Source organism: Echiichthys vipera (assembly GCF_963691815.1).
Source record: "Echiichthys vipera genome assembly, chromosome: X".
In the NCBI taxonomy this organism is placed as follows: Eukaryota; Metazoa; Chordata; class Actinopteri; order Perciformes; family Trachinidae; genus Echiichthys; species Echiichthys vipera.
The window spans coordinates 15984212-16011402 of NC_139825.1; the positions used below are offsets into that span (position 1 = coordinate 15984212).

Genomic DNA, 27191 nt, shown 5'->3' on the forward strand with positions numbered 1-27191 from the left:
ATTGATAATATGTAGTATTGTAGATCTCTGCAAGCTTTATTTATTACACTTTTTGGGACAATACAAATATTTCAAGATTACATACATACAAATGGAACAAAAAGATGGATACACCAACAAAAGTTGTTTTCACAAAATGTAAACACACATCACCGCTTAAGACAGTGTTTTTATAGTTGTAAACTTCAACAACAGACAATGTTCTCTGTTATCTATGTTCATTTTACAAAATCTAAATGACTTTTTCTACAATGTTGTGTCATGGTGTTAAAACAGCAATCTAAGTGCAAAACATAATCCTAACCCTTATGTTATTATCTAATGAAGCAAGCTCATGGCAGCAGATTCCAGGCACAGATAAACGTTACATTAAAAAAAGACATTTGAAAGCAGCTAAAATTAGAAAAGAAAACAACGACAGTCTGGTTGCTGACATGTTAAATCTTAACCTTCACCCTTTTTTTCCCTACAAAGATATGGATACCTGTTTTAAAATAATCTGTAATTTTTGTATGAAATGAGAAAGGATGCTGCTCAGCTTCAGTGTGTTTACGTCCGGTGGATGTGCAGAGGTCTTGCAGCTGTGTAACTCTGGTAAACCACTTTCAGAGATCCGTTGAAGCTGTTGCATTAATCGACAACTTGTACGGACTTGTGTACCGCCGCGGTGATGTCATTCACAAATAAGGACTTGCTCATCCCTAGCTGCAGGACAAATAGTAAAATATAAATCAGTGCAACCCTTTAGTAACCTCACTGAACTTGTGTTATAATCTGTTGTGCTAATGTGCTGTTTTACATGAGCAAACAAGCCCCTACTGCCCTGCCAGCGCTCCCTCGAACCAGAGTTACTAGATTCCTCACGCTTCACATTCTCTGGGCATTTCCTGAGAACACTACCTAATCCAACCTTTCTCCCTCTTATTCTCACAAATACCAGAGAGAGGCGTGGTTGCTTAAGTTTAAGGAAAACAAAGAGGACACACCCAAACCCTGACAAATCCTTGCACTCAAGGTTAAGCTTCAACTCACCTTTTTCAGGAAGCTTTGTAAATCTTTTTCTGACCACAGGTTGTAGAGAAACAGGGCTGCAGCTTTGCTGGATTTGGGGAAATATCTTAAGAGGTAAAAACAACTGTTAAAGATCAGTTTGGAAATTGAACATGCATGCAAATATAATCCCTGGTGAGTCATAGGTACTCCCCATATCTTGAATAATCATATCTATTATTATAAAACATATGCAAGCAAAGTCTGCTGTTCACACGTAACCTTACCCATTTTGGCTGAGATCTTTCAGTGAGTTAATCAGGTTGTTGTTTAACAGGTGTTTGCCCATCTCAGGTTCCTTCATAAGCAGGCAGTTGGAGGTCTGGCAGGCCATGGCCAGTGTGTCATCAGACTCATTTCCTTCCTTGGTGCCTGCGCTGAGAATGCCCAGCAGCTCTGGGAGGGCTTTACGAGCTTCAGTAACAAGGAAAACAAAACCCACAGGCTACTTAACACAAGCAAACACTTGTAAAAGTGCAAATGATTTTTTTTAAGATAATGCATTTCAAGGTACTGACTAAAATCTGACATTTACTCGGAAGCTTAATTAATTCTAAGTATTATTATTATTGTTATTATCATTGTTATAATTGTTATTATTATTATTATTAATATAGTAGAAGTAGTATTATGCTGAATGTTTGGAGCAAGTGGGTGACTTTTTCCTTTTTGCAAATTAAATGAAAATACTCAATATACTACATTGCACCTGTGTCTTACCTATGGCATTGTGCAAGTTTGAATTCTTGGACAAGTTTCCTACCAAAGCCACTGCACTCTTCTGAATATTTACTTTGTTTGATTTTAGAAGGGGACTGATAACTTTCAGACCATTCAGTTTCTGCACAATGGTCTGGCTCATTACACCAGAGACCTGTGAATACAGAAAAGGATGAAATCAGAACAACATAATGTTGAATCCACGCAGCTATCATGCACAGAAAGCACATTTACATTGTTTATTTAAAGGTTATCCAAACTATTCTCTGTGAGCTACAACTGCGCAGAAAAAAATCAAATGTGGGTTTTTTTGTTTTTTTTTGGTTAATGTGTAACAGCACAACATATATTTTCTTACAATGCCATCCTGTGCAGTGAGGTTCTGCAGGGCTCCACAACAGGCTTCCTGTGTTTCTTCTCGTTGGCTCGTGCCAAGCAAAGACAGGTAACTCTGCAGAGTTGTAGAGTGGATCAGTCGACCGGCTCCACTAGGTTGTGGATCTTCAACAACCGGGAAGTCAAAGGGGTGCTGGACAAGAAAGGGGACAATATCATCCTCAATGTGCTGCTGTTACAACACGTACTGACAAAAACAAGGCAGAATTTCACTGTAGGATTTCTGGATCTGAGGAAACGTTATAAATGTGTCATGGTGCTGAATGTAAAACATGCAAAGCTGACCCATTTTACCTTGCACCTTCAGGAATTCTCAAACTGTCACTCCAAGCATTTGAGAAGCTAGAATATAATTACCTGTACAGCCTTGAAGTCACCACACAATGATACAAACACTGTTTAGATAAACTGACAGACACTTGTAGTTCAACAAGTATTTTTGATGCACTGTTTGATGCATAAAAATGGACCTTTGTCCCTGGTCTATATTGGTTTGTACATTTGTCTCTGCTTGCACCTTCCTCATCTCACCTCATGTTCTGATGATTTGGCCTGGGGACTGAAGCAGCCGATGGGGCCAGTATCACCCTGAGTGTAGCCCCTGTTGAAGGTCTTGGCTAATGCTGTGATCCTGCTAAACAGAGCTGGAGCCTCGGCCTCCAGCTGGAATGTCAGGTTGTGCAGGACGCACACACAGTTTTCTACACACTGTTTCAACAGGTAAAATAACACACAACAAAAAGGTACACATGAGACACAGAGATGGCAACATCTGTGTTAATGTTTAATTATGGTCAGTATTTGCTCAAATACTGTGCAGATGTTAATGTTAATTCGTCCGGTTAATGTAAATGAAATTGTTCACTTCACTGCCTGTTGTGCATTGAGGTATTTAGTCAATAATGAAGCTGTGACACAGCAATATGTTGTTTTGATTGATTTGAGAGTGAAAATGGCACACATTTTACTACCTAGAGATCATTGACAAATTTCAACATCCAATTTTTGCCATAAGAAATTGATAATGAAACAAAAGGATGCAAACAGATGATCAAAATAACAATACAAGTTGTTGTACTGAATAATTTTGCAGCATTTACAGTATTATGTAAATAATACAATATACTGTACAATACTATCCTGTCTATATGTACTGCTCAAATGATTCGTTTTTTATACATGACTGTTAAAGTCTACATACTAATACATAGTATGCTGGGTAACTGAGCACATTATGACTCAGCTGTGCCTTTTGTCGTAGCCACTGTGACAAAAAAAACTTTTGTTTATGTTCCACATTGAGGTGTGACATGTGAGTGAAGGAGATAATGAGAGTGGAAGCGGTTCACACAGACAGAGAGCAGGATCAACAGACTGCATGAATAAACATTCTTTTTTCTCTGCCTTACCTTATCATCTGGGTTTCCTGCTTCTACACAGACTTTAACATAACGATCCAAAGAGTCGACCAAACCTCGACATTTTCTCATCGCCTGTCTGTTGCTTTGCTTTGTACTGCTTAGGTTTCTGTTGAAAATGAATTATAATAGGTTAAATGGTCTTTTGGTGCATTAAAGAGAACACAGACACTGATATATTCTTGGCAAACACATCCATTGTATTTTATGAAGATCAAAGCCACCGCTATGAGTGTGTAAATGTAGTACAGCAGGTATTGGGTGTATTTATTGTTCAGATACAAACAGTTAGGGAAACGCCTTGCAGCAGAGAGGCGATGCAATTGGCTGAAATTGGCTTCACCTTGCCTTAAAAGTAAATAATAGTAATCTTGTTCAGTCAGGGAATAAATAAAACAATAGTTAAGTCAAACAATTACAGCTTTCTCAGAAAGATACAGTAAGTCGGTCAATGTTTTACATAGCAGCCATGTGTTTACTGATGCCGTAGATAAGATTATCAAGCTAACATCACCTGTAACTGTGGTTTGATTGGTGTGATCTTATACATTTACATTCTGAATTGCAATTATTAAAACACCTTCAAGCGTATTTACTGGTGACGACAGGCTTGTAAGGATTTGGAAAGAGAATGAAGGCTCAAGTTATGTACGTGTGTATGTGTGCAAGAAAATAAATGATATCAAGGGAGGCATATTAAATATTTGAAACAGCTATAATGCAGTGCATACAAACGTAATACAGTTCAGTAGCAGCACAAACTAAAGCCTCTTAAATGAGTTAATTCAACATCTCTGTCCAGCAAAAACATTAAAGCATGAAAGCCGGGCTGTTGTATTAAATTACATTAGTTTTATATAAGCATACCTTATACATTGGCAACTGAGTGTCCTGTGGTGATTGTGTTTAATCTAATACATTACACACATTTCATGACTTTTATTGTGTTGCTCAAAGGGCTGGGTCAAATAAATTTAATTTTATGAGTTGATAAATTAACCTATATTTACTCTCACTTTGTTCCCTTTTTCCAGAGAAAATCGGACGTGGCCTTAAACTCTACACCCCTGTGCATCACGTTCATACCACCCCGGTCCTTGTAAAAACAGACTGAAAGAGTGCAACCTCAGTAGTAGTAGAACTAACACTAGTAGTTTACAGTATCAGTCAGTATTACAGAGTTTGGGCCAGATTTACATCCTCCTTTTGTTATGTATCTCCACTATCGGGCTTGGTGCTGCCCAAGATGACTGTGATTGGTTTAAAGAAATATAGTCAGAGCGTTTTTCCCCTTTCCCAGAATGAAAAGCCGGTGAGCCAGAAAATACTCCAGCACTTTAATTTGGTCGGTCAACGCAAACTAGATCCACTACGACTAACTCAGGCCTTAAAATATGTTAATGGCGCAGACCAACTGTTGGAAATGCACTGAACGTTTTCTTCTTCTACCCACAGGCCCTGAAAACTACAGTCATCAAGCCATAAAAGGATCTAGACAATCTAGACACCTTACTAATGAGCAATTATAGGCCCATACAGAAACCTTCTGTTTTTAACTAAAATAATTTCATAAAGCTGTTCAACAACTGAACAACTTCTTGTCATCAGATAACCGTTTTCATGTCTTCCAGTCAGGTTTCCGACCACACCACAGCACCGAGACTGCTCTTGTGACATCCACTTAAATGCAGACAGTGGTAAAATTTCAGTCTTGTATTACTGGATCTCAGTGTTGCATTCAACATGGTCAACCACAATATATTACTAGACAGAATGTATTCCTCCTTAAAGAACAGGGAGTACTTTATGTCTACACATAATTACACATCTCAGTGTTCCTTAAGGTTTCATTCTGGGGCCTTTACTCCCAGAATGTTTCTGCAGACAACACACAAATTTACATAATCATATCACCAGGGGTCTATGGTCCAGAACACACACTGTAATTATGTGTGGTTAGTTTTTTTAGACTCACCCACCCACGCCATTAGGAGAGCTAATACACAACACTTCAATTAATCAACTACCCGAACCTGACTTGACTAACCAACTGCCAAATTTAAGCATTGTAGAAGTATAATTGTCAGGACCGAGACGCAGACAGAGATGGACTGAGACGCAATAGTCTCCAAGGTACGTGTGTGTGTGTGTGTGTGTGTGTGTGTGTGTGTGTGTGTGTGTGTGTGTGTGTGTGTGTGTGTGTGTGTGTGTGTGTGTGTGTGTGTGTGTGTGTGTGTGTGTGTGTGAGAGAGAGAGAGAGAGAGAGGGAGAGAGAAAGTTGACTATTGCACACAATGTTTCTGTAAATTATTAAATACTTATTCGGAATGTTGTAACCTTTGTCACCTGAGGGAAGAGAGACTGGAACATGTAACGGAGTGGAAATATGATAGAGTACACTGGGTTTTATTGTAACTGTGATTCTCCAACTTAAGAGAGTAATCTCTCCACTCCCTTACACACTCCACATGTAGAGATAGCGTCTCGTCGTCATTTTGGGTAGACACACTGAGTAATTGCATTGAACAAAATCGACAATTGGATGTTCTCAGAAAGCTGAAAAAAGGAGCCAAAGTCTCTCGTTGTCAGCTGCAGATACCATGTATAGATATGTCTATAGATTTGTGCCATGTTTGTAATTTTGTGTTATTAAAATTAAGTCTTTTTATTTTATGTCCATTGGTATTCATTTTTTGCTTGTTCATTTTACTGTTTGGGTCTTGTCTCGACAAGTTTATCATGTGAAGCACTTTATGACTTTGCCTGTAAAAGGTGCTATATCAAATAAACATATTATTATTATATAATCATGTATTGGGTGGTCCAGAGTTGGGCTACATATCGGCAATAAGATCCTAAGCTGTATGGAAGCTGAAGCGAAGACAACAGCCTTATCTTTTGCTTACCTTAGACATCCGGTGGCATTAAAGAAGACCTCAGGGTCTTGGCTGCTGGTCCGGTTAGGACCTGTTGTGTAGGGCAGGATCACACGCTCCATTAATACAGGCAGAGCACTCTTCAGCAGGTCTGGCTTCAGGCTGTCTACAGAGGACAAATTCCACAGGAGACCTGGAAAGAAGATGAAAACCTCAGCTGTTGAAGTAGCATGTCAACACTGCCTGTGGTAAAATGACATGGAATATAATCATCACATTGCATTGATAGGCTTAAGGTGTGTGAACATGACTACTTTATAAAACGTTTTGATTAAAAGGGAAAAGGGTTTGGCATGATGCCAGATCAAAAACTTGATCTCCGCTGAATGTTTGTAATTTTCAATCATAGTTTAACCTTTTAACTTTTTCACCAGAACAGCTGCAAGGTCATTTTTACATTATGCTTCAACCTGAAGAACAACAGTACTCAAGAATAGCTCAGTGATTGACAGCACAATCAAAAGTGGATTATGCTACTTCACACACAAGTGGTTTTCTGTCTCTGTCTGACTTGTTTGCAAGGATAGGTGTGTGCATGTATAGCGTTGCATATTTCAGAAATAACGTGTACCTGTCAGCTGTTTCTGTATCTCTACAGAGTCTGTCTCTCTGAGCAGAGCCACAGCCTCTGTAATGCCACCAGAGCGATGTATGTCCTCCTTGCTACTGTTGCTTTTAAAGGACAGGTTACGGAGGGCAGCCGAGGCTGTCTGGTGGACTTGTAAATTGGAGCTGTGCAGCAGATCAACCAAGGGTTGGACCCCATTGAGCTTCAACACCTGTGAGACATATATCATATGACATATCATATTCCATATGAATTTTCTTCACTTTGAGAAAAGGCAGGTAAAAACTGGGATTTGCTTACACTGACTGAAATAGCTGGATCGAGTATCAGTGACAATTTATTCAACTAAATTCTTTATTATCAACATTTATTTTTTAAATAAAAAATAACAATTCAGTAAATAAATACCTATGTATTAATAAATTTAACTATTAATTAAACACTGGTGATGTGTACTCAGTATTGATCAAGCCAGCAGTAAGTTCGCAATACAAACTTGGACCCCCCTAAGACCCCCAGAACAGATTTACTGCATGTTAAAGATAAAATTCTTTGAAGTTTATAGATTTTATTTGGGGTCCAAAATAGCCCTTTAATGTTTTTCATCCTGTCTAAAGTTGAATTTCCTTCATCAGTCTACCGTTCCTGTGGAGGACTCAAATTACAGATCAAGGCATGGAAATCTCACATTTTATCTCATTGTTCACTGACACAGTATCAGGGGTGTATTAAGTTACTGCGGAATCTTAAGTTGAGCTCTTGGAAATTACTGAATATTACATTTTTGGACAATGTTTGTGCCATTCCCAGAATGAATCTCAGCTTACACTAACAATTACAACAACATGATGTGAACACAACAAAGCCAACTACCTCCTCTTTAGCCTTGTCATCAATGAAAGTGTTGTGCTGTATGAAGGAGGCGCCGCAGTGCTGATATGCCTCATCCTCGTTGGAAAGATACTCCACAGCCTCCTTCATGGTAATATCAGCAACTGCACTGTTGTCGTTTGACCTTTAATAAAATAAAATAAATGTTAATTTAAAACACTGAGGGCATGCACAAATAATATGTTTATTGAAACATTTGATTCCAATCATTTGAAATTAAGAAAATGATGCATGTCGGTTCCACTCACCCAGAATCTCCTTTGCTCTTCGGAGTACTTTTAGTAGACTTTGTGAGTGCTTTGGTCCCGTCAACTTGGCTGCTCACATACTGGCTGTTTTTTTTGGTCAGACCTGTGCCATTTATAACGTATGGAGGCTGAAGCTGAGACTGGGACGGGGTGTTCGTTATAAACTGGTTGGTGGTCCTCTCTGTCCTATAGGTGCTCCTGTTGGAAAGGACTCTCTGCTGGGGAACGGAGCTTTTTGGCATGTTGCGCTGCCAGTCGAGTTCGGGCTCGCTGTGACTGGTGTTGGTTTGACGAACCGCCGTGGAGTCGATGGGGGTGTAACCCCTCTCATACTGATAAGCTGCTGAGCTCTTTTTCACATTGGACCCCTTAATGTTGTTGACTATTTGCCGGTTTATAGTTTTCTCCTGGCTGAACTGCAGAACCAGAGAATACATGTGTCTGCAATTAAAGATAACTGTGTCTTTTTAAGACTTTCAAGACTTTCAGCAGCAACTAAGCAAGGAGACAGCGTGACTGACAAGGAGCTGGCAATGGAAAATCAAATTGTGAAATCACTTTTTGGTGTGCAGCCCTGAGGTTGTTTTATAAGAACAGCTGGAAGCTTGGGATGGGAGAGGCTGGTAAACATATTTTTGTGAGAGGAGACAGAAAGTCTCTGGAAAGATTTGGATCGGTTTTTGAGGAAGAAATGGGAGAAAGGTCAACTGGGGACAACAGATCTTTGAGCATGTTTCTTATTATTGGTATTAGGCCCACACAATACAGTAGATACAGTACTTAAGTAAAGACAATTAAATCTGTCATCGGTTATCTGTCTGTTTCTTGTGTTATTTCTGCAACAATGACACTTCAATTTACTCGGAGTTACAAGTCAATTATCAGTACTTCTTTCAAATGGTGAGATTTTAAAAATACTAAAATAAATAAATCCGACTTTCAGTTATACCCACAAGTAAATAGAGTTATTAGTCATCAATTGACAGATTAACGGTAGATTAACATTTATCTATAATTATTTAAATAATTGTTTCATTTTCCAAGCACAAATACCAAATTTGGGCTCATTACAGTTTGAGTTACAGGCTCATTAAGTGAGGATTTGCTCTTTTTCTCTGTCATATATGATAGTACATTAAATATTTGACAAATTACGCAATTGTAAGATGCCATCTTGGCCACTTTTCACAATTTTCTTATCAACACTGAAATGATGAATTAGAAAAATATTTGGCAGATTAGTCAATAACAAAATTAACTGCACTAATCTGAATGGTGTTTTAAGTACTTATACAAAAAAAGTTATTTCAAAAATATAAAATAAGATAAAGATCTGCCTAATTTGTGCAAAATTAAATGAAATCTCTGTGACAGTCTTGGTTGGTAGCTAAGACGCTGCCTTAGACTCATATCAATATCCTTTACGACAACACTGTGACGATAATACGACTACAAGAGTCACTCTTGCCAGTCAATGATTGGTAAAAATGTAGATTAAAGTTGGACTTACAGATTTAGTAAAGCCATTCCCGATGAAGGGGCCTCCACTAGATGCACTGAACGGTGACTTCGGGGCATCTATGAACACGGAATCAAATGTAGGGGCTGAGGAGAAAGGTGGAGGGTTATCAGCTGTTATTATACGTAGAGTCTTCCTTTCTTTTCTTGGATAAATTCATTCTGGATCAACATTCTTTAGAGTCAATAACATTCAGGTGTATAGGTCAGGGCTGTAGCTAGGATTTTGAAATACAGAGGTCCCGAGTCCCCCAGGAGCCCCTTGACGTGTATAGAAAAATCTGACCTCAAACCAAAAACATGTGTTAATTATATCATATAAAGTTTTATATTTATTTGCATTTGTTATATTTTGTATGTTCAGCTTGCTATTCAGTAACACTTCTATATATTGTATTTCCCAAAATGAGTCTAAAAGGTGTTTCAAAGCCTTCTCCACACTGTCGGAGGCAAAATGAAAACTTCCCATGCCTTTCCTTCCTGGGAAAATGAAGGACAACTTAAGCATTACACGTTTGTTCTGTATTTATTCTATACTGTTTCAAAGCATTATCCACTCTGCCAGAATTGCTGAATCCTGGAGGAAAATACTACATTTAATCAAAAACATAAGCGTTTTTTATTGGAGAATGTACATATCCAAGTTGTGTGCACGGGTTGCACTTACTTGTTGGAGATAAAGAAGTAGATCCACTCCTGCTGCTGGACTTCCTCCTCCTGATAGTCTGCACTTGGTCCAGGACCCGCTGTTGTCCTGATCGGACCTGGTTAACGGACGGCAGAGCCAGCGACGTGTCGTCCACATTCCCAATGGAAATTACTGATTTCAGCGGATCCAGACTCGTCATTTCTTATTAACTTTCCGGGTGGCCCAACAAACATCCAGAGGCGGCTCGTAAGAGAGTCAGTCAGTCAGTCAACGGTAGGCTCATAAAAGCACACCTTGCCCTGCCCTGCACAATTAGACCGCGCCCAACAGACGGGCACAATAGAGCCGCACAACACTGTGCACTTTCTCTTACCTGTCCTGACAAATATCACTCCACTGGACATACGCAGCTGGTTAAAGTAGCAGTTTCTTGAAGTTATACAAAGTTACTAGTTGCTTAAGTACAATTAAGGTGGTTTATAACCTACTTTAACTGATAATTTATATTGTACTGGAAACCTTTCAGATTCAAAGTTCCCAACAAAAAGCTATGTTGCTCCTCTCTGACAAATAATGCATTATTTAAACTGTCTAAAACTACTTGGCTCCACCCCCACCGCTTACTACATAAACGCCTACAAATTATAATGTGTCAGTAAAGGTCATTTAAATCAGAGGTGCAAGAAATAATAAGCTTTCTTCCTTCACATACAACAATGCAAATAGTCCATCACAAATTTAAGTCCTGCATTCAAAATCTTACTTAGAGATTACTTAAAATTACATTAGTAGCATATTATCATCTAATTGTACAGAAAGCTCTTGGTTCATTATGATTTATGACATTACTATATTTTTAATACAGATGCATCAGTGCTAATATGATATTTGAGGACAGGTTGCATTGTGTTGAAGCTAGTTTGTACTTTATACAGTTTAATACAGGTTTTCAATTTGTTAAACATTTAGTGGGGTAAATGTGACTGATGATTTATGGAGAAGGGAAGAGAAATAGCTATGCTAAAGATTTGTATTAATTTCTTAGCTTATTCATAGCTCTATATGTAACTAAGAGTTTATTGCTTACTGTTTTTTTTTTTATACTTTCTGTACTTATTTAGCTAAGAGTTTATTGGTGATCTTATACTGTATATTTTTTTATACCTCCCTCATGTTTTTGTAAGCTGCTGGAAATTCAATTTCTTTGCTGGAGTCATCCCAAAGGATCAATAAAGAGAAGTCTAAGTCTAATATTTGGCTGATGGTCCTATAAAATTTCAGTATTTCTGCCACCATCGGTATAGGGAAAAGTGTGGGAACGAACAGGCTTCATTTAATCATTCTTGAAGTCATTAAGTTAAATATAGTTAAATACAGTAAGTGAAGCCACAATTAAGGTCATTAACCACAACCAATCAAAGAAAATGTCGCATAATCAACACAGACAGTTGGGATAGATAAGTAAGGACAAGAGGAGGAAATGTAGATTATAACCTGTAATCCAGGTGAAATAAGTTAAAGTGGGTTTACCTTCCACTAGAGCTGAGCTCAGAGCTGTTTACAGTGCATGTTATTCCTCTTTACTTGCTGGAAAAAGATGCCATCACTGCACACAGCAAGACAAACACGTGTAGGGATTCTGCCTTATTTATTTTGAAACAATGCTAAAACACGATAATAGGACAGGATAGGATGCAGGTAAAATATTTTAGGTATGGATGAACTCCCTTAGGCATAAAACAACTTAACCTAAATATCATGCAAGAAAGAGAAATATTACTTTTGTTGAAAAAATACAAGTAAAGTTAAACTACAAATGCAGCCTATAGTAGTAAAATAAAAAAATACTTATTTAAATTGTCACTAATAAATGCCAGGGTTGCCCAAGAGATTTTTTGAAAGTTCATTGTTTAGCTTCAAGTTATTTGCATTAGGGTATTGTAAAGTAGCCTGCCTTGCCTGTGTAACTGATGTTCTTAATTGTGACAAAACCACAGTATTTTGGTGCAGGTAATAGCACTAAATCTGATGGTTACATATTCTTTTTTTGTTTCTTTTTTTTCTGGCATGAGTTGAATCCATTGATGGGATTTGCTGTGGGAAAAAAACCCAAACATTTTAATGTACCACACCCATAGGTGCTCTTGCCCTGAGGGCCTCACCTGTGCCAGCTGGCAATTTTTTCTGCCATCTCCTCTCACATGCCATGAACCCTTTGTGTTATAATAACTGGTGAAGAGACAAGCCAGCTCAGCATTGACGTTTTCTTTTGGAAGGCTCACCTGTCATGTGTACTTATATTGCTCTCTAGTGGTGAATCTGCAGAACCCATCATACGTCATCGACTTGTCACATTTATCCAGAGCCTCAACAGTCAGGAAGTGTGAGTATAAAGTTTTTTTTATTGTTTTCTTAATCATGCCCCTCACAATTTTCAATTGAAATGAACATCAGGTATTATTTTAAATTATATTACCTTTATGAAATTAAGAACTATAAAGTACTTTTCCAACATGGAGCTGAAATAATGTTTAAAACTCAAGTCATTGTTAGGCTTTTTCTAAATCATAACACTGTTTTAAATCGAAAATCGATGGGATCATTAAGTATAAAGTAGTTGATCTGGTTAGTCAACTAAGTGCACTGAACACTAAGTTATTTTCTACAGTACATGATTTTTTTTCTTTAAAGTGATTCATGTGAGTGAATGAGATCAAAGTCAAAAGTATACGTACATATATACTGCATATGACAGAATATCTTTAGTGCATTCACACTGGCATACTTTGAAAAAGAGGAGTGCTTATTGTATCTACCATAAAGATACTTTTCAGTGTAAGACAGTGAACATGATACATGCAGATAAGTTGTCCCTTTTCCGACAGACTACTTTTCTGGGTCTGGACATTTGAACCACTGATTGAGTGTAACGAGTTGACAGCTCTGTCGGAATTGAACAAACATAATACCAAACTGTAAAGTCTTAACTGGTACATAAGGATCCTTGTTTTTAAGTACTACTGGAAGCTCTCAACAAGCTGTCCTGCAGAGAAAAAAAATTCTACCGACCAAAGTGTGAACTTTAAACATTCAGAGTGTCTGTGTCTTCAGTGCTGTGGAGACCACAGGGCTTCTTTCTGTAGGTAAATCATTAACCAGTCTGGACCCACTACAAATCACAAAAAGTAAGCATGAAATTAAAAACAGAAACAACTGCTTCAGCTGAAACTACTGGTGGGTGGATTGCAAGAAACACAAATGGTCACATTTATGACTTTTAAGAACAGCAGAAGCACAGAAGTATTGGGGATTGTAAGCAGAGACAGGTGAAGAGACAGCAATGGCGTTCAAGAAAAAAAAAAAAAAGGTTTGCTTGGCGCATACGCAATTCTAACTTGAGACTTCCTGATATTGTAGCCCAACTGTCTGCTATGAGGGAAAAACTGGTTTGCCGTACATAGCTTAACATTAGTCCATGAATGTTCTCATTTGTGCAGGTCATACCCAAAGCAATTTCAGTCAAAAGCAACTGGACTTGGTTATTTGTCTAGATTTCACCTCTCATCTAAGAGGCTTCATCAGTTCATGTACGCAACTGACCAGGCTGGGACTGGTCCAACTATCTGGTGTGAGATCCAGGTATTTAACCTCTTACAAGGACGATGATGTCACTGGAACCCTTCGTGCTCCAAGTGCCAACGACCGTCGTTAGAGTGACAGTCGTTGGTGGGAAGTTGGTTTCGACTTCGTTAGTGCTCTATTGAGTCTTAACGACAGTCGTTGAAGTCACAGGAGGCAATTTGTGAACAGTTGTTCTTTGAGGTTATGTTGCTTAGTGTTTTCCACTACTACTAAGGCAACCTGTTGGAATGATTCTCTAACGCCTTGGCTGTCACTTCAATCGCCGCTACTTGTGTAACAGGATGCATGTTGAGGTGCATAGAGGGAAACCTAGGGGTAAGAAAGGCTAAAAGAGAGAATATAAAAAGTAAAAAAAGGTCAAAGCATGTGTCCTGCATTACATTCAAAATCCTTAGAAATTCCTTCATTCTACAGTCCACATCTAAATCTCAAGCGCATAAAACACATTCAGAGGATAAATGACTTCCTCAAACATCCATCTTAAAGCTCACTTCAAAGCCTCTTTCAAATTGCCATATTTGACCCAGCTGGATCCTGTATTACTCCTTTGGGGCAAAGGCGCTGGGATTATGACCCTCTGCGGGCCGCCGCTGGGCATTGTGGAGCTGAGCGAAAGAAAACACCCTGAGCTTCTCTTGCAGACTTCCTACAGCCAACCTCATCTGGTCTTCAGCCCCCTGAAGAGATTTAACCTCCATGCTATAGAATATGTATAGCAGAAAGGTGGTCAGTAGGATGGCAAAGCACAATGCAGCAAGCAGGTAGAAGGAGGTTCGAGGGAATGGCTGTTCCGCCCCCAGGGCCAACCAGGGCACGGCAGCGATGGCCAGCTCCAGAATCAGCAGAGCCAGCCCCATCACTCCGGTGCGTGTTGCAGTGTAGCGCATCCTCTCAGCACAGTGCAAGCCCACTTTTACTTCAGTACGTGCCTCTGTCACAATGTCGACCAACTCAGCCAACTTCCCTTAAGACATGAAGGGGAGGAAGAGACAAGGAGCAAGTCAAGTTGATGGGTGCCTTCAACATAAGAGGCATGCATGTGTTAAATATAAGTTGAACAATTAAGTGTCACAGAAAAAGGAAGAGCCTAAACAGCCATGCAAACACCTCCTCATTCCAGACAGGATTTTAACGATGATGAAATTACAGGATGTGGTCTGTAACAAGTTACAGACATGGACATTCTGGAGGACCAGCCAGAATACCGGTGCCTACCTGACCTTACAGCAGCCCTTCTGAGGAGCTTTTAAGGGATCTTGTAGAAGAATCCATTTTAAAATACAAGGATGATCCGTCTGGGCGGAATTTAAATTACAGGAGGACCACTAAGTTCACCGAAAAACAGTAATAATGGCAGTAATTATTATCCACATACATGCTACGGACAGGATTAAAAACTGCTGACCAGTGTGGGTCCTGATGTAAAATTCTAGCCTTGTGAGACAATCCTGAGCTCGCGAGCACCAGTGTATTTTACTTGCAGATCAGTCTGGTAATGTGGAAGAAAACATGATTGAGAAAGTGAATAACAGGACGAGGTCACAGTGCTCTGGGTCCATTGGCCTGATAAGCACACATTCTATTTAGAAAACAATAGAACTGTATTTGGGCATGATGACATGTGTATTGGAAAGACCTGATGGGGCGTGTAAACGTTGTAAGCACACGAACCTCGGTATAAGACGGGAAGTTCTGTTAAGAGACACTTGGAATTTGGATCTTGGAACTCTGTGATGAGTGTCAAACCTTGATTCAATAAATTCTCCTTGATTGCTGTGAGACCTCTCTGCTGACTCCTTCTTGTAGACCTTTCTATTTTTATAATACATTGTTCTACCATAGTAACCAAGCCCCCACCACAGCGACTTCCTGGTTGATCCAATACGGAAGTGCAAAAAATTGCAGTTCTCAGAGTGGCCACTAGGAGTACTTTGCACAATAGAGCAGTTTCTCATTGACCCCCATGTTAAACGGGCCGTTTTCCAAGCATTATTAAACTACGGAGCCCCCTAATGTTAGTCAAGAAAAAAAAAATGTACTAAACTGAGGGCACAGACTATTTTTGACTATTAATTTGGCAACCCGTGGCTACGAATATGAGCTACTTCAACGTTAATGAAAGGTGTGTTTGACGAGACAAGCAAAATAAATGCAACGTTACGAAAGCAGCCAATGTACAGTGTTAAACAATATAACTGTAAGGCTACTCGTAAATATTGCTACATTGACTTACCTGTGAGGTGCAGTGTGTTTTTTTTTTTTTTTTAAACTTTGTTTGCATATTTTCACAAATATAATACAATCATTTGTAGAACATTTCGGCATTGTACTCAAAAGAGAAAATATATAAAAATATAAGGCAGTCATTTCCCCTCTCAACAAACATTACAATCTTAAATTATAATGACATAACATTAAATAAACTTTAAAATAAAAAGGCAGAAAATAAAACAATAAATAAAGGATAAACAGATAGATACAAAGGCATTAAATTAAAAGGCTGAGGTGAATTGGATAGACTCAAAATAATTTCTACAAATGTTTGCATTATAATATTTGTGAAAATATGCAAATAAAGTTGTAAAAAAACAATAAAAAAAACACACTGCACCTCCCAGGTAAGTCAATGTATCAATATTTACGAGTAGCCTTACAGTTAATGCTATATTGTGTTTAACACTGTATATTGACTGCTTTCGTAAAGTTGCATCTATTGTGGTTGTCGCGTTGAACGCACCTTTCATTAAAAGTTGAAGTAGCCGACGTCATATCTGTAGGCCAAGTTTAATAACAGTTTAGTACATGGTTTTGTGGTTCTTTTTGACTGACACCAGGGGGAAAAAAAGAAAGGGGGGGGGTCTCCTCTTCCAAGCAGCAGGAAGCGTCTTCGCTTCGGGCACGTCCAGAACATGTGTGCGTGGTCGGCTGGGGACTGCTTACAGCGGTTACAAGCATCACTGTGACTAGGGTATATCTTGGTCAATTTAGCGTTGGTGAGATGGGCTCTATGAAGCACCTTCCACTGTAATAGGCCGTGTCTGGCACAAATCAAAGATGAATAAACCAGTTTTAAAATGTCCCACTATAACCTCAGTAATGTCTACCCCCAAATCCTTTTACCATGCATTTTTAGGTGAGGCAGTGGGGACTGGGCTCAGAAGAGCGATCTTTTTATAAATGACAGACATCAGTCGTTTGTGTTGTACGTTGAGAGACAGGAATTGGTCCATAAAATGTCTTATTTGAAGGTGCCGAAAAAAGTGGCTATTAGGCAGGCTGTATTTGTCCGACATAAATGCAAAGGACGCAAACACCCTTTCGTCATACAGGTCCTTAAGCGTTTTGAGATCCTTATGTGACCATGTAGGGTCGGTGCAGGAAGGGAGAAACGCATTGTTTTCAAAACTGGGGCAAGGATCGAAGCCCTTTTGCAAGCCGTACTGCTTCTTGAACTGGATCCAAATTTTAATGGCATTAACGACAACCGAATTGGATGAGACCTTGTGGGCAGTTATGGGGATCTGTGAGCAAATCATAGTATGCAAAGAGCAGGTAGAAGATGTGATCTCAGTATGAGCCCAGGACGGGCAGACTTTTGAGTCCACCACGGAGCCAATATAAAATTTTATTAATGTTCCAAGCCCAGGTTAGTGAAGAACGATTTGTTAAGACAAATTGGGAGATGTTGAAAAATATACAGAAACTTTGGTATAATTACCATCTTAATAAGATTAACACGGCCAGGGGGAGGCCTGCCCATCTAGACAAGTCTGACTTGCATTTATCCAATAGCGGCTGGAAGTTCTTTTGAAAAAGGTCCCTGAAGGAGCTGGGGTTTGTTTCACAAAGCAGGTTTAGTGAAAACTCTGAATCTGCTAACCCTGAAATGAGGGAACCTCTGAGTTTTCCGTTTCACAAAGGGAGGTAACTCAAACCAGAGAAAGAGGGGTAACTCTAGCCTGTTTCACAAAGAGAGGTAACTTAAACTCTCGGTCAGTTGATAACATCCTCTATTTTTTTCTCAACAAACCTTGAGTTTCTCTCTGTCTCCGCCCTCTTTCAGCCACACACAGTATTTGATTTCCCCAATCATTCTGTCAGCAGCCGAGTTTTGGCGAAGTATAGTTCTCCTATAGTTCTGTCTGTTTTTTGAGAAAATCATTGCAAACATCAGTCAGTAGGCCTACATTAGACGTTATATTAGGTGGCGACTATTTCCACTACCATGGCATGTCCTTTTGATAATGATCCCGTGGATGAAGGTGCAGCATTACTGTGCAGAGAATTAAATATTTGTCAGGAGATGATTATCAGACCGCGCATAGATGTTCTTGCATTTCCAGACAATTGTCTTTTTGAGCGGTATCGTTTCATGTCACAGTCCATCATTTACATACACAACCTCATCCGTCCTTACATTTCCAACATTACCAACCAAAGTCATGCTCTCACATCCCAGCAGATATTGCGTTGCCCTGCGTTTTTTTGCAAATGGGAGTTTTTTACACAACGTATAAAACAGCCACTTACGGTAATATTTACTTTACAATGTAAAACATGCTCAAAATGAGGCGTCACTGAGATGTGCCGAGGTTTTACCTGTTTGAACAATGTTTTTATGTTTCATCTTAAACTGCTGCCAAGTGCGCTTCTCCCCCGTGGGAATGCACCTAAATGAAATAAATTAATAGGCTACCACTCAAGCAGTTTCCCCTGTGATATTACTGTGATTGCAACAGGACTACATTTAAACTTACGCACTGACCCGAGCAGCAATGTTCTCCCACGCCCTCTCCCTCTCTTTTGCTGCTGCAGCGGTGTTACACTTTTGGCGGAAAACGTGCCCAAACTCACCGTATGAGCGCATTAATATTTACAGTTCCAGTGGTAGCAGAATCCTCCTCTTCCCCGTTGCCATGGTGACTCGTCGAATCAGGGCTCCATTGATGCTGTCTTTTTTTACTTGTGGTGCACGCGCTTAACTCCAGGTCAAACTACTCTGAGTTGATCAACCTAACACAAATCTGCTGTTCTGGAACCGAAAACTCAGAGTTTCCTATCTCAGAGTAGATCATCTCAGAGTTCAGGGTTAGACTCAGAGTTTGTTGAACCTGCTTTGTGCAACAGACTACGCCACTTATTTATTCTGTTTATAATGTTACTCCGGTCTGTTGCACTACTCCACTTACTTATTTATTCTGTTATTATGTTCACACCGGACTTATTCTGTTACTCTGTTCTTACTGGTCCACTTGATTCTGTTAGTTATGTTAATTTATGGTATTAATGCACTACACCACTTTATTCTGTCTATCAGGTCTATATTGGATCCATCACAGCACTATGGTCACTTTATTTTTCAGTATTCATCTGTTACACAGAGCTAGCATATACTTAGACTGCTGTTTTCCTGCCATGCACCACTATCACTTTATTATTTAGCTTATAGTTTTATATTATATTTATACTCTATTACTGCACTATAGTTCTGTTTACGTCTGCTCATTACACACATGTATCATGTCTGACCTCATCTGAAGCCGATCACTGTCCACTTATATCTTTTCTGCACTACAGTTCTGTTTATACCTGTTTCAACAGTCTACTGCATGTTTACATTGTTTACATCATATACACCCGTTCACATGTCTGCTTACATCTGATACACACATGTCTTTCTACATCTCACGCCGACGATGTTCTCTGTATCTAACCTGTACTAACACACTAACATCCTGACACTTATTCTAACCTGTACTAACACACTAACATCCTGACACTTACTCTACCTGGACTAACACACTAACATCCTGACACTTACTCTTCTTTTACACTTTATTCTTGTGTTAGGTTAAAATGTTTTTTGTATAATTGCACTGTCTTGATTTGCTGCTCGGTGTGCCTTGAATTGCCCCCCGGGGACAAATAAAGTTTTTTGAATTGAATTGGACCCCTGGTGATAAACACCCCCAAATACTTGAACCCCTTGTCAGCTGTTTTAAAGGGGAATATGGATTGTGGGAGTGATTTGCCAAGTTGTTGACATAAAATACGATAATAAGATAGGTGCCCAAACTGATCCAGAATTGATAAAACTGAAGGGATGGAGGACGTGGGTTTACAATAAATCAGAGTAGGTCGTCCACATATAAGGAGAGTTTGTAGACTAGACCGAAAACGAGTGCTGCCTTCAAACTCATTCTGGTTTCTAAGCCAGATGGCTAATGGCTCAATGGCTATGTTGAACAACAAGGGTAAGAGCGGACAGCCCTGCCGGGTCCCACGTTTGAGAGGGAACCGTCTAGTCTGTATGTTTAGGTCATATCTTCATGACAACACTGAGGGGGGTGGATTTTTTTGTACCAGGCTAGCTTTTATTTTATTGGAGATTAAAGTTTATAAATAATTAGGGGCACAGCCTCTTGAGACAGTTAGCCCCTGGCCCTCAAGTCGCCTCGGAGGCTAGTTACCAGAACATCCCGACCTCAACTGGGGTCATACGGTGTTACTATAAGTGACAAGATTGTTTGCTCCTCAATCAACCGTGGGAACAAAATGTGTTAGCTCTGTTATGATAATTAAATAGCCACACTTGCACAATGACTTGCAGTACAGCCTGCTATCTATGACACATACACTAGATGCTGGATTTGGAGCACCGGGAGGATTCGGGCCGAGAGGGTTGGTTTTTTCTATGAGCATGGGACTGTGTTGAATATCAGTTTAAATCATAGATCATAAATGCTGGCTGCCTTCTCAATATTGACTCCCGCTCCCGTTTATCTAGTTACGTGTTCTGTTAGCCTAACTCCCGAGTGGTGGTTTTAATGTTGCTCATTCAGTATACGTCACCCAGACAGATGTATCGCCCTCCCCCCAACGTCACATCAATGCCCTTTTTTGTTAAGAGGAAATGAGGCAGAGTCAAGGTCTGACAAGATGGCAGCTCCCAGAGGTGAGTACAATTGGATCAAACTGCGAGAACGGGCCTCGATGGAGTCAATTTTTTAATACAGTCTATGCTGGTAACGTGCGGCGTCGAAAATTTAGTGAAACGAGAAGCGACTGTTCAGTATAAACAACATGGCGGCTTCCGAGGATCAGATAAGTGCAGCTATCGAGCAAGACGCTCGCTGGCGCTCGCTGGCGCTCGCTGGCGCTTTTTTCTCTTGGATCCTTCTGTCGGAATATGGACCCGGCACCTGAAATAGTGCCTTTTATCCTTAAATTCATGTTACACAAACAGCAAATATCCTTTACCAACATGTTGTTTACTTTCTGAGCTTAGCCCCGACGCTGTTAGTACGTTGTTTGCTTGGTCGATCTGATTGGTTGATTTGGCCAATATGTTTGTGATAGACAGATGGTTTATCAGCAACCAGTATTTTTGCTCATTCCGAAACGATCTCCAACTGAGAGGTCCCAGATTGATATGCAAAGCAAATATGAATCAATCCATCTGGCAGAGTCAGGTTAGTAAAAATTCATCCCACCTCCCCAAATAAAATGAGTCTGAATGCAGCTTTAGATACAGAAATGCTTTGAGCTTAAGGCTAACATCAGCATGCAGACATGCGCACAATGAAAATGTTAACATACTGATGTTTAGCAGGTGTTAGGTTTATCTTGTTCACCATCTTAATTTTGTGTTATCATGCTAACATTTGGTAATTAGTACTGTACTAAATAAAGGAGACTACTGTATTTTTCGGACTATAGGGCGCACGGGATTATAAAGCGCACTCTCAAAGAATGGTGTATTTTTTAACTTTTTTCATATATAAAGCACACCGGACTATAATGCGCAATGAAACAGTCAGCTTTGTAGGTTACCAAAGTCGTACTAAAACATTTTTACTTAGCGCCTTGTACCACAGAAAATTGCTTTGAGGTCAGTAAGCACAATCAGAATTAATCGATATATAAGGCGTTTCGGATTATAAAGGCGCACTGTCGTTTTTTGGGAAAATTAAAAGCTTTTAAGTGCACACTATAGTGAAAAAATAAGTTATATAAAAAGCTGATGTGACAAATAAACCTTGATTGACTGACATTAGCATCCCTGAAGCCACCATGCTACATGGTTAGTAAATATACCTGCAGCAGAGTCGTGACTCTTTGATTGCCTGTTGCTTCCGGTCTCAGATGGCGTGCATGTCTCTAGTCTGAGTCTGGCAGTCAGAGCCTCATGATCGGAGTATGGGAATGGATGGTGAGGGACAGAGCCTTTGGTGGTTGACATAGAATCACAAAAAATGTCTGCTTTGGAAGAACCCTGGCAATAAAAGAAAAAGGAGAAATGTGCTCTGGGAGTCAAAACAAAAAAACTGGTGTAAAAGAAGATGTAAAACTTTCACCCACCTTGAACAGGATGTAATCTATTCGAATTCCTTTCTCAAAGGGGCAAAGCTCCTTTTTATTGATAAAAGGGTTTTCAGCTATTAGAGTCATACCATCCTCACATCCCTGCAACAGAAAACATTTTTAACATTTAGAAACTAAAAAACATGTACATTTCTAAAAGAAAAATGGATAACTTAACCTGGCTCTTGTTTTTATGGTCTTGACTATTATTGTTGTCAATGACAATGAAATTTAACATAATAGCTCAATTTTGGAGATGTTGAGCCATAATAACTCTGCTGGATACAGATTTACAATTTTGCAGAATTAATTTTATAAATTAAGCAATTAAGTCACCCGTGTTTTTGTAGAGCTGTCTGACACTACTGAGCCTTATAAAAATTAAGAGAAATTATGTCTTAATGACAGGAATAATAACTTAGTTGAAAACTAAAATGTCCTTTACTTGCTGTATTTTAGCATACAGTTATCTTAATAGCATTGTTGTCACTACCTACATCAAATTTAGCTGTCTCTAAATAAGAGTCACGGAGTCCAGTGTAAGACCTCAGTAATCTGTTGCCGAGATCCTGAGGGTGCAAGTTGAGGTCACCACCTAAAATCACCACATCTGCTCCAGCAGAGGTGTGGCTAATAAATACAGAAAAACATATCATTACCAATGCCTCAAAACAAGATGAAACTTGTACACATTGGTTTAAAGTAACACTACAGTCAGGCACTGTAGTGTTGCTTTAAACATTTTCACTAACTCCAAACAGCAACAAGTGAGAAAATATGCAAATATAAACCAAAGTAAACAAATAGTGGCAAAAACTCTCTGTGCAGAAGCAAAGACACAATACCGAATGAACTGCTGTAGCTCCCAGGCCTGAACCACTCTGTGAGGTAGATAAGAGTCCTTGTCTCTGCAGTACTCTGCATGCAACTAAAATTAATGAACAAGGGCAACAGCATATTGATCAATAACTGGATATAATATATAGGTAGAGCTGAGACCTGATGTTAAGATACCTTACATGAGTCACATAGACGTTTGCAGTCAGGCTGCCAATGTTTAAAACGGCCATCCCAACAGCTTTACCTCCAAACCAGTCTCCATGGTGAGCCTAAATATTAGGAAAAACACAGCACGTTATGAGAGAAAAGGAGGTATGTTAATATGCAAAGAGAGGTTGTAACACTAAAGAATCACATCACAATCACAACTCTGAAGGTTATAATGTCTTAATGTCAATCTATCTCTAAATTGGTTGCCTGCATACTTTGGAGTGGATTTCATGATTATTGTGATCACCTTTGAGGTATTTATGAGACTGTTTACCCACTATAATTTAAAAATCTATTAAAACATAGCATTTTTAGTGCACAGTTTCTTTTTATAAAAAAAAACCTTAGTTCTCCATGAGGAGGTGCATGGCACCAATAACCTTAGCTTGAGGTCATTAGTAAAAATTTTGTTATTAAAAGTTATTATCTGCTGTATTAGATGCAGACCATTTACCATTTGATTTTTAGGTCTTTTGTAAAACAATGTTTTCCTTGTTGCATAAAAGTGCAGGTATAAAATTGTGGGAATACCATTTTGTAAATATTAAGATTAGATTGATTAAGATTATTTTTCAACTGTTTTGTTTACTACTCTACACTTTCATCAAGTCATATTTGGACCACACAGTACAAAACACGACTTTCTGTGTCTAAGGCTCTCCAGACTTACCATGTAAGGATAACCATTCAGTGAGTAGCGAAAAAGAAATGTATCATGGATTCTGTGTTTGGAGAAAATGGTCAGTCCACTGCCGATGACTCCACTAAAGAAAGAGGGGGAAAAGGACAAGAGTAGAAGTTATACGTTCCACTCTTAACACCAGCTTCAGCACAATGTGATTATTGTTTAAAAGACAAAAGGCCATAGCCTTGGTTTCTATGCTGAGGTAGATTATTCTTTAGTAAGTATGCGTTATCTGTGGTAGATGTGAGAACTTATATACTAGAGTTGAGAGCTGCAAAGAGGATTAGAAAGGTAGGGCCTTTGATTAATCTCAGTCTTATGCTTTGGTATGGATATCAAGAAAGAATTAAGCTGCAAAAGTTAATCCTTTAGCTTCAGTTAAATTTGGGGTATTTGGATCAATGCTATGCAAGTACATTTTCCTGACAGAGGGGCACTTCAGGAGCCTTTTGAAAATATGACAGCTTTCTCATTAATTTTAATCTTAGATTGGAAGGAGGTCCAATAGTAAAAGCTTCAGAAAAAATGAAAACTTTACCTTTTGAAGTAATGAGAGTGAGGATGACTACAGGCAAGTTTCTTTTTCAAGGATAGATAGTCTTTCTCACTCCACACCTAAAAAAAAAGAATCTTCAAAATCAGAATACCAGCAACCTTTGCATAGTTAATATTGTTCATAGAAGTTAAAGTTGGTCTTTATTGCAGAAAACACCACATTTAATGAATGAGCTGAAGAAGCTGATTAGAGGAGTTACTCTGCAACTTTATAGATCTGTAAGATGACTTCCAACTACCTCTTGCAGTAAGACAATATCATGCTCTTCCTTGCATAACATATCTCCAATCATGGCATAGCGCTGAAGACAGTGTTTGCTAAGGTAGCGGATCCCCCTTAAAAGAGAAACAGAGAAATGATAAACAATGTGTTTTTGCATACATGTATCGAGACCAAAAAAACCAATGCAAGATTCAACACAAACCACAGCCACTGACCAGCAGTTAAGAGAGAGGACCCGCACATTCACAGAGTCTGTGTTAGCCATGCCGGTTGATCAGTGATGATGGAGTGTCAGATCAGGTGAGATGACTGGGGCAGCTCCTAATGTGGCGCATACAAATTATTTTTGTTAGAAGTTGTTTTATGAAGTCAATCTAGTTTTTTAATCCCACATGGACACATTAGATGGCATGTCTGAGCGCACAAAAACATCCATCTTATACACGTAAGCACTGTAATAAAATGGGAGTATTTCAGCATGGAAAAGCAATTTCAGTTGGACAAGTATAACTTGTCCAAGTATAACAAGCATACGTGGGCAAATGCAATGACAACGTGTATGCCACGAGTGTCAGAAAGAAGAATATGTTGTATAAGACATAAAAATAAACATTACAAACTGCATAGTAAGCGCCAAAAGTGCAAACCAAGCAGATTGCAGCCTGCCCTAAATTAAATGATCCAGCAGATTTTCACCACTTGTAACAGGAAAACTGTAAACAAATATTATCTGTTCCTCTGGATTACTAGATATTAGTTGACTGTGAATACAATTGTGAATATTGACATAATGAATTAATATACTTTAAAGATAAAGTCAGTTCTGAAAGTAAGCAACTATGTTTTTAAAAAAATGTATTACAGTCTAACTGAGTGGACCCTGGCAGGCATCACTGAGTCATGCTGTGGGGAAATGTTGATATTAATAATAAAAAAAGAGACAAAGTAAAGAGATGATTGTGGTTACTCATTTGTCCTGGACTGCAACAATACACCAGCCTCAAACAGCGAGCTGACCTGCTGACATGGCTTTGCTGTCTGGAGACAATAAGTGGAAGTAGCAATGCAGTGAAAAGAAAGGGGCTTTGGTGTCATTCATTGTGTCAATACATAGATAACAGACAGGGTAAATAAACTATTTTCTTTCAATTTTATGGCTAAACATTAACCTAAAGTTTCACAAGTTGTTCGATTAATAAAAGGAGAGTACACACAGTGACTTCAAGTTGCAGCCAAGTAACACTTTAGTAACACAAACACTGGACTTTACGATTCCTACAATGAGGATAAACTTGCTGACACACTGTCTTAAAGAATAGTGAAATTTTGTCGCGTTATCAGCCTGCATTTTTGACAGGGATGTAAAAAAGAAAACAGAAAAGCCGTACATAAATTAATATTACACAACTAAAATGCATAGACATACATGAACAACAAATCTTGATATTTTTAATCCCACCCCTTCTTCATAATTGTTACTTAACGGCTTCCTCTGTCATGTATATTATTATTATTATTATTATTATTATTTTCAAAACTCAACCCATTTTTTTTATCTTAACACGTGTGTTCCGATCAAATGTATATTATATTTTGAAATATATAAATAACTTAAAAACTCAAAGATAGTAAATAAAATAGAGTGGAAATGACGGTAGTTCCATGGTGCATTGGGGGGGGGGGGGGGGGGGGGGGCAAGACATGCAGATGTAAAGAGAACAGTTGTTCGTAAAAGTGGATGTTTTAGATAACTTTACATTAAATGCTGACGTTAGAGTTGTTAGCAATCCCAGTGGCCTGTCAGCCGCTGTTTTGATGAAAGTATTATTAGTAATATTTCACTGTTAACACATTCATCACTATCAATGTTAGCATCACAGTAAAGTTAACCAGCTATAGCTAGATAACGTTAACAGCTGTTAAACAACTCCAGCGTGCCATTTGACTCTGTAACGTTTACTGTGAACGGGTCCAGTTCCCGTTGACCTGTTTGCTAAATAGTTAATGTATTAATTAGTTATTCAACTCACCTTACGAACCTGACGCCAACACAAGTAAACGTCGACTGGTTCTGTATAGTTTTGGACCCACAACACTTCCTGTTAGGGTGCTAACTTGGCTAACTAACTAAATTATTGTAATTCCCAGTTAATTATGATTATAGTCGGTTGGTCAGCATCTCAAACTAACTAACTAGAGGTGTTAGACCACTTCCATTTGCTGCGTGCTTTTCTAATTCCTCCCAGCGTGAAGTCAGTTCAGCGCACAGCTGGGATAA

General features: G+C 38.9%; 2 protein-coding genes across 3 annotated transcripts; both read right to left on the reverse strand.

Annotated features, from left to right (window-relative positions):
- Nucleotides 1-17: 17 nt before the first annotated feature.
- Nucleotides 18-10926, reverse strand: pkp1b (plakophilin 1b). Its single transcript, XM_083939162.1, has 13 exons — nucleotides 10413-10926; nucleotides 9738-9832; nucleotides 8228-8643; nucleotides 7962-8103; nucleotides 7092-7299; nucleotides 6491-6653; nucleotides 3576-3693; nucleotides 2698-2874; nucleotides 2129-2299; nucleotides 1771-1924; nucleotides 1278-1464; nucleotides 1033-1117; nucleotides 18-705 (listed from the first exon to the last, which is right to left on the reverse strand). The coding sequence occupies exons 1-13, from the start codon at nucleotides 10591-10593 to the stop codon at nucleotides 631-633; spliced, it is 2172 nt and encodes a 723-aa protein (XP_083795288.1). The 5' UTR covers nucleotides 10594-10926; the 3' UTR covers nucleotides 18-630.
- A 1252-nt stretch (nucleotides 10927-12178) lies between these two features.
- On the reverse strand, nucleotides 12179-27161 carry smpd2b (sphingomyelin phosphodiesterase 2b). 2 transcript variants are annotated; one of them, XM_083939206.1, is made up of 11 exons: nucleotides 26944-27161; nucleotides 25129-25234; nucleotides 24930-25026; nucleotides 24674-24750; nucleotides 24121-24214; nucleotides 23420-23509; nucleotides 23246-23328; nucleotides 22898-23030; nucleotides 22398-22502; nucleotides 22134-22311; nucleotides 12179-15000 (listed from the first exon to the last, which is right to left on the reverse strand). In XM_083939206.1, the coding sequence occupies exons 2-11, from the start codon at nucleotides 25176-25178 to the stop codon at nucleotides 14576-14578; spliced, it is 1332 nt and encodes a 443-aa protein (XP_083795332.1). In that variant the 5' UTR covers nucleotides 25179-25234; nucleotides 26944-27161; the 3' UTR covers nucleotides 12179-14575. The 2 variants fall into 2 exon arrangements, with proteins under 2 accessions (XP_083795332.1, XP_083795333.1); XM_083939207.1 differs by lacking the exon at nucleotides 25129-25234.
- Between the last annotated feature and the right edge of the window lie 30 nt (nucleotides 27162-27191).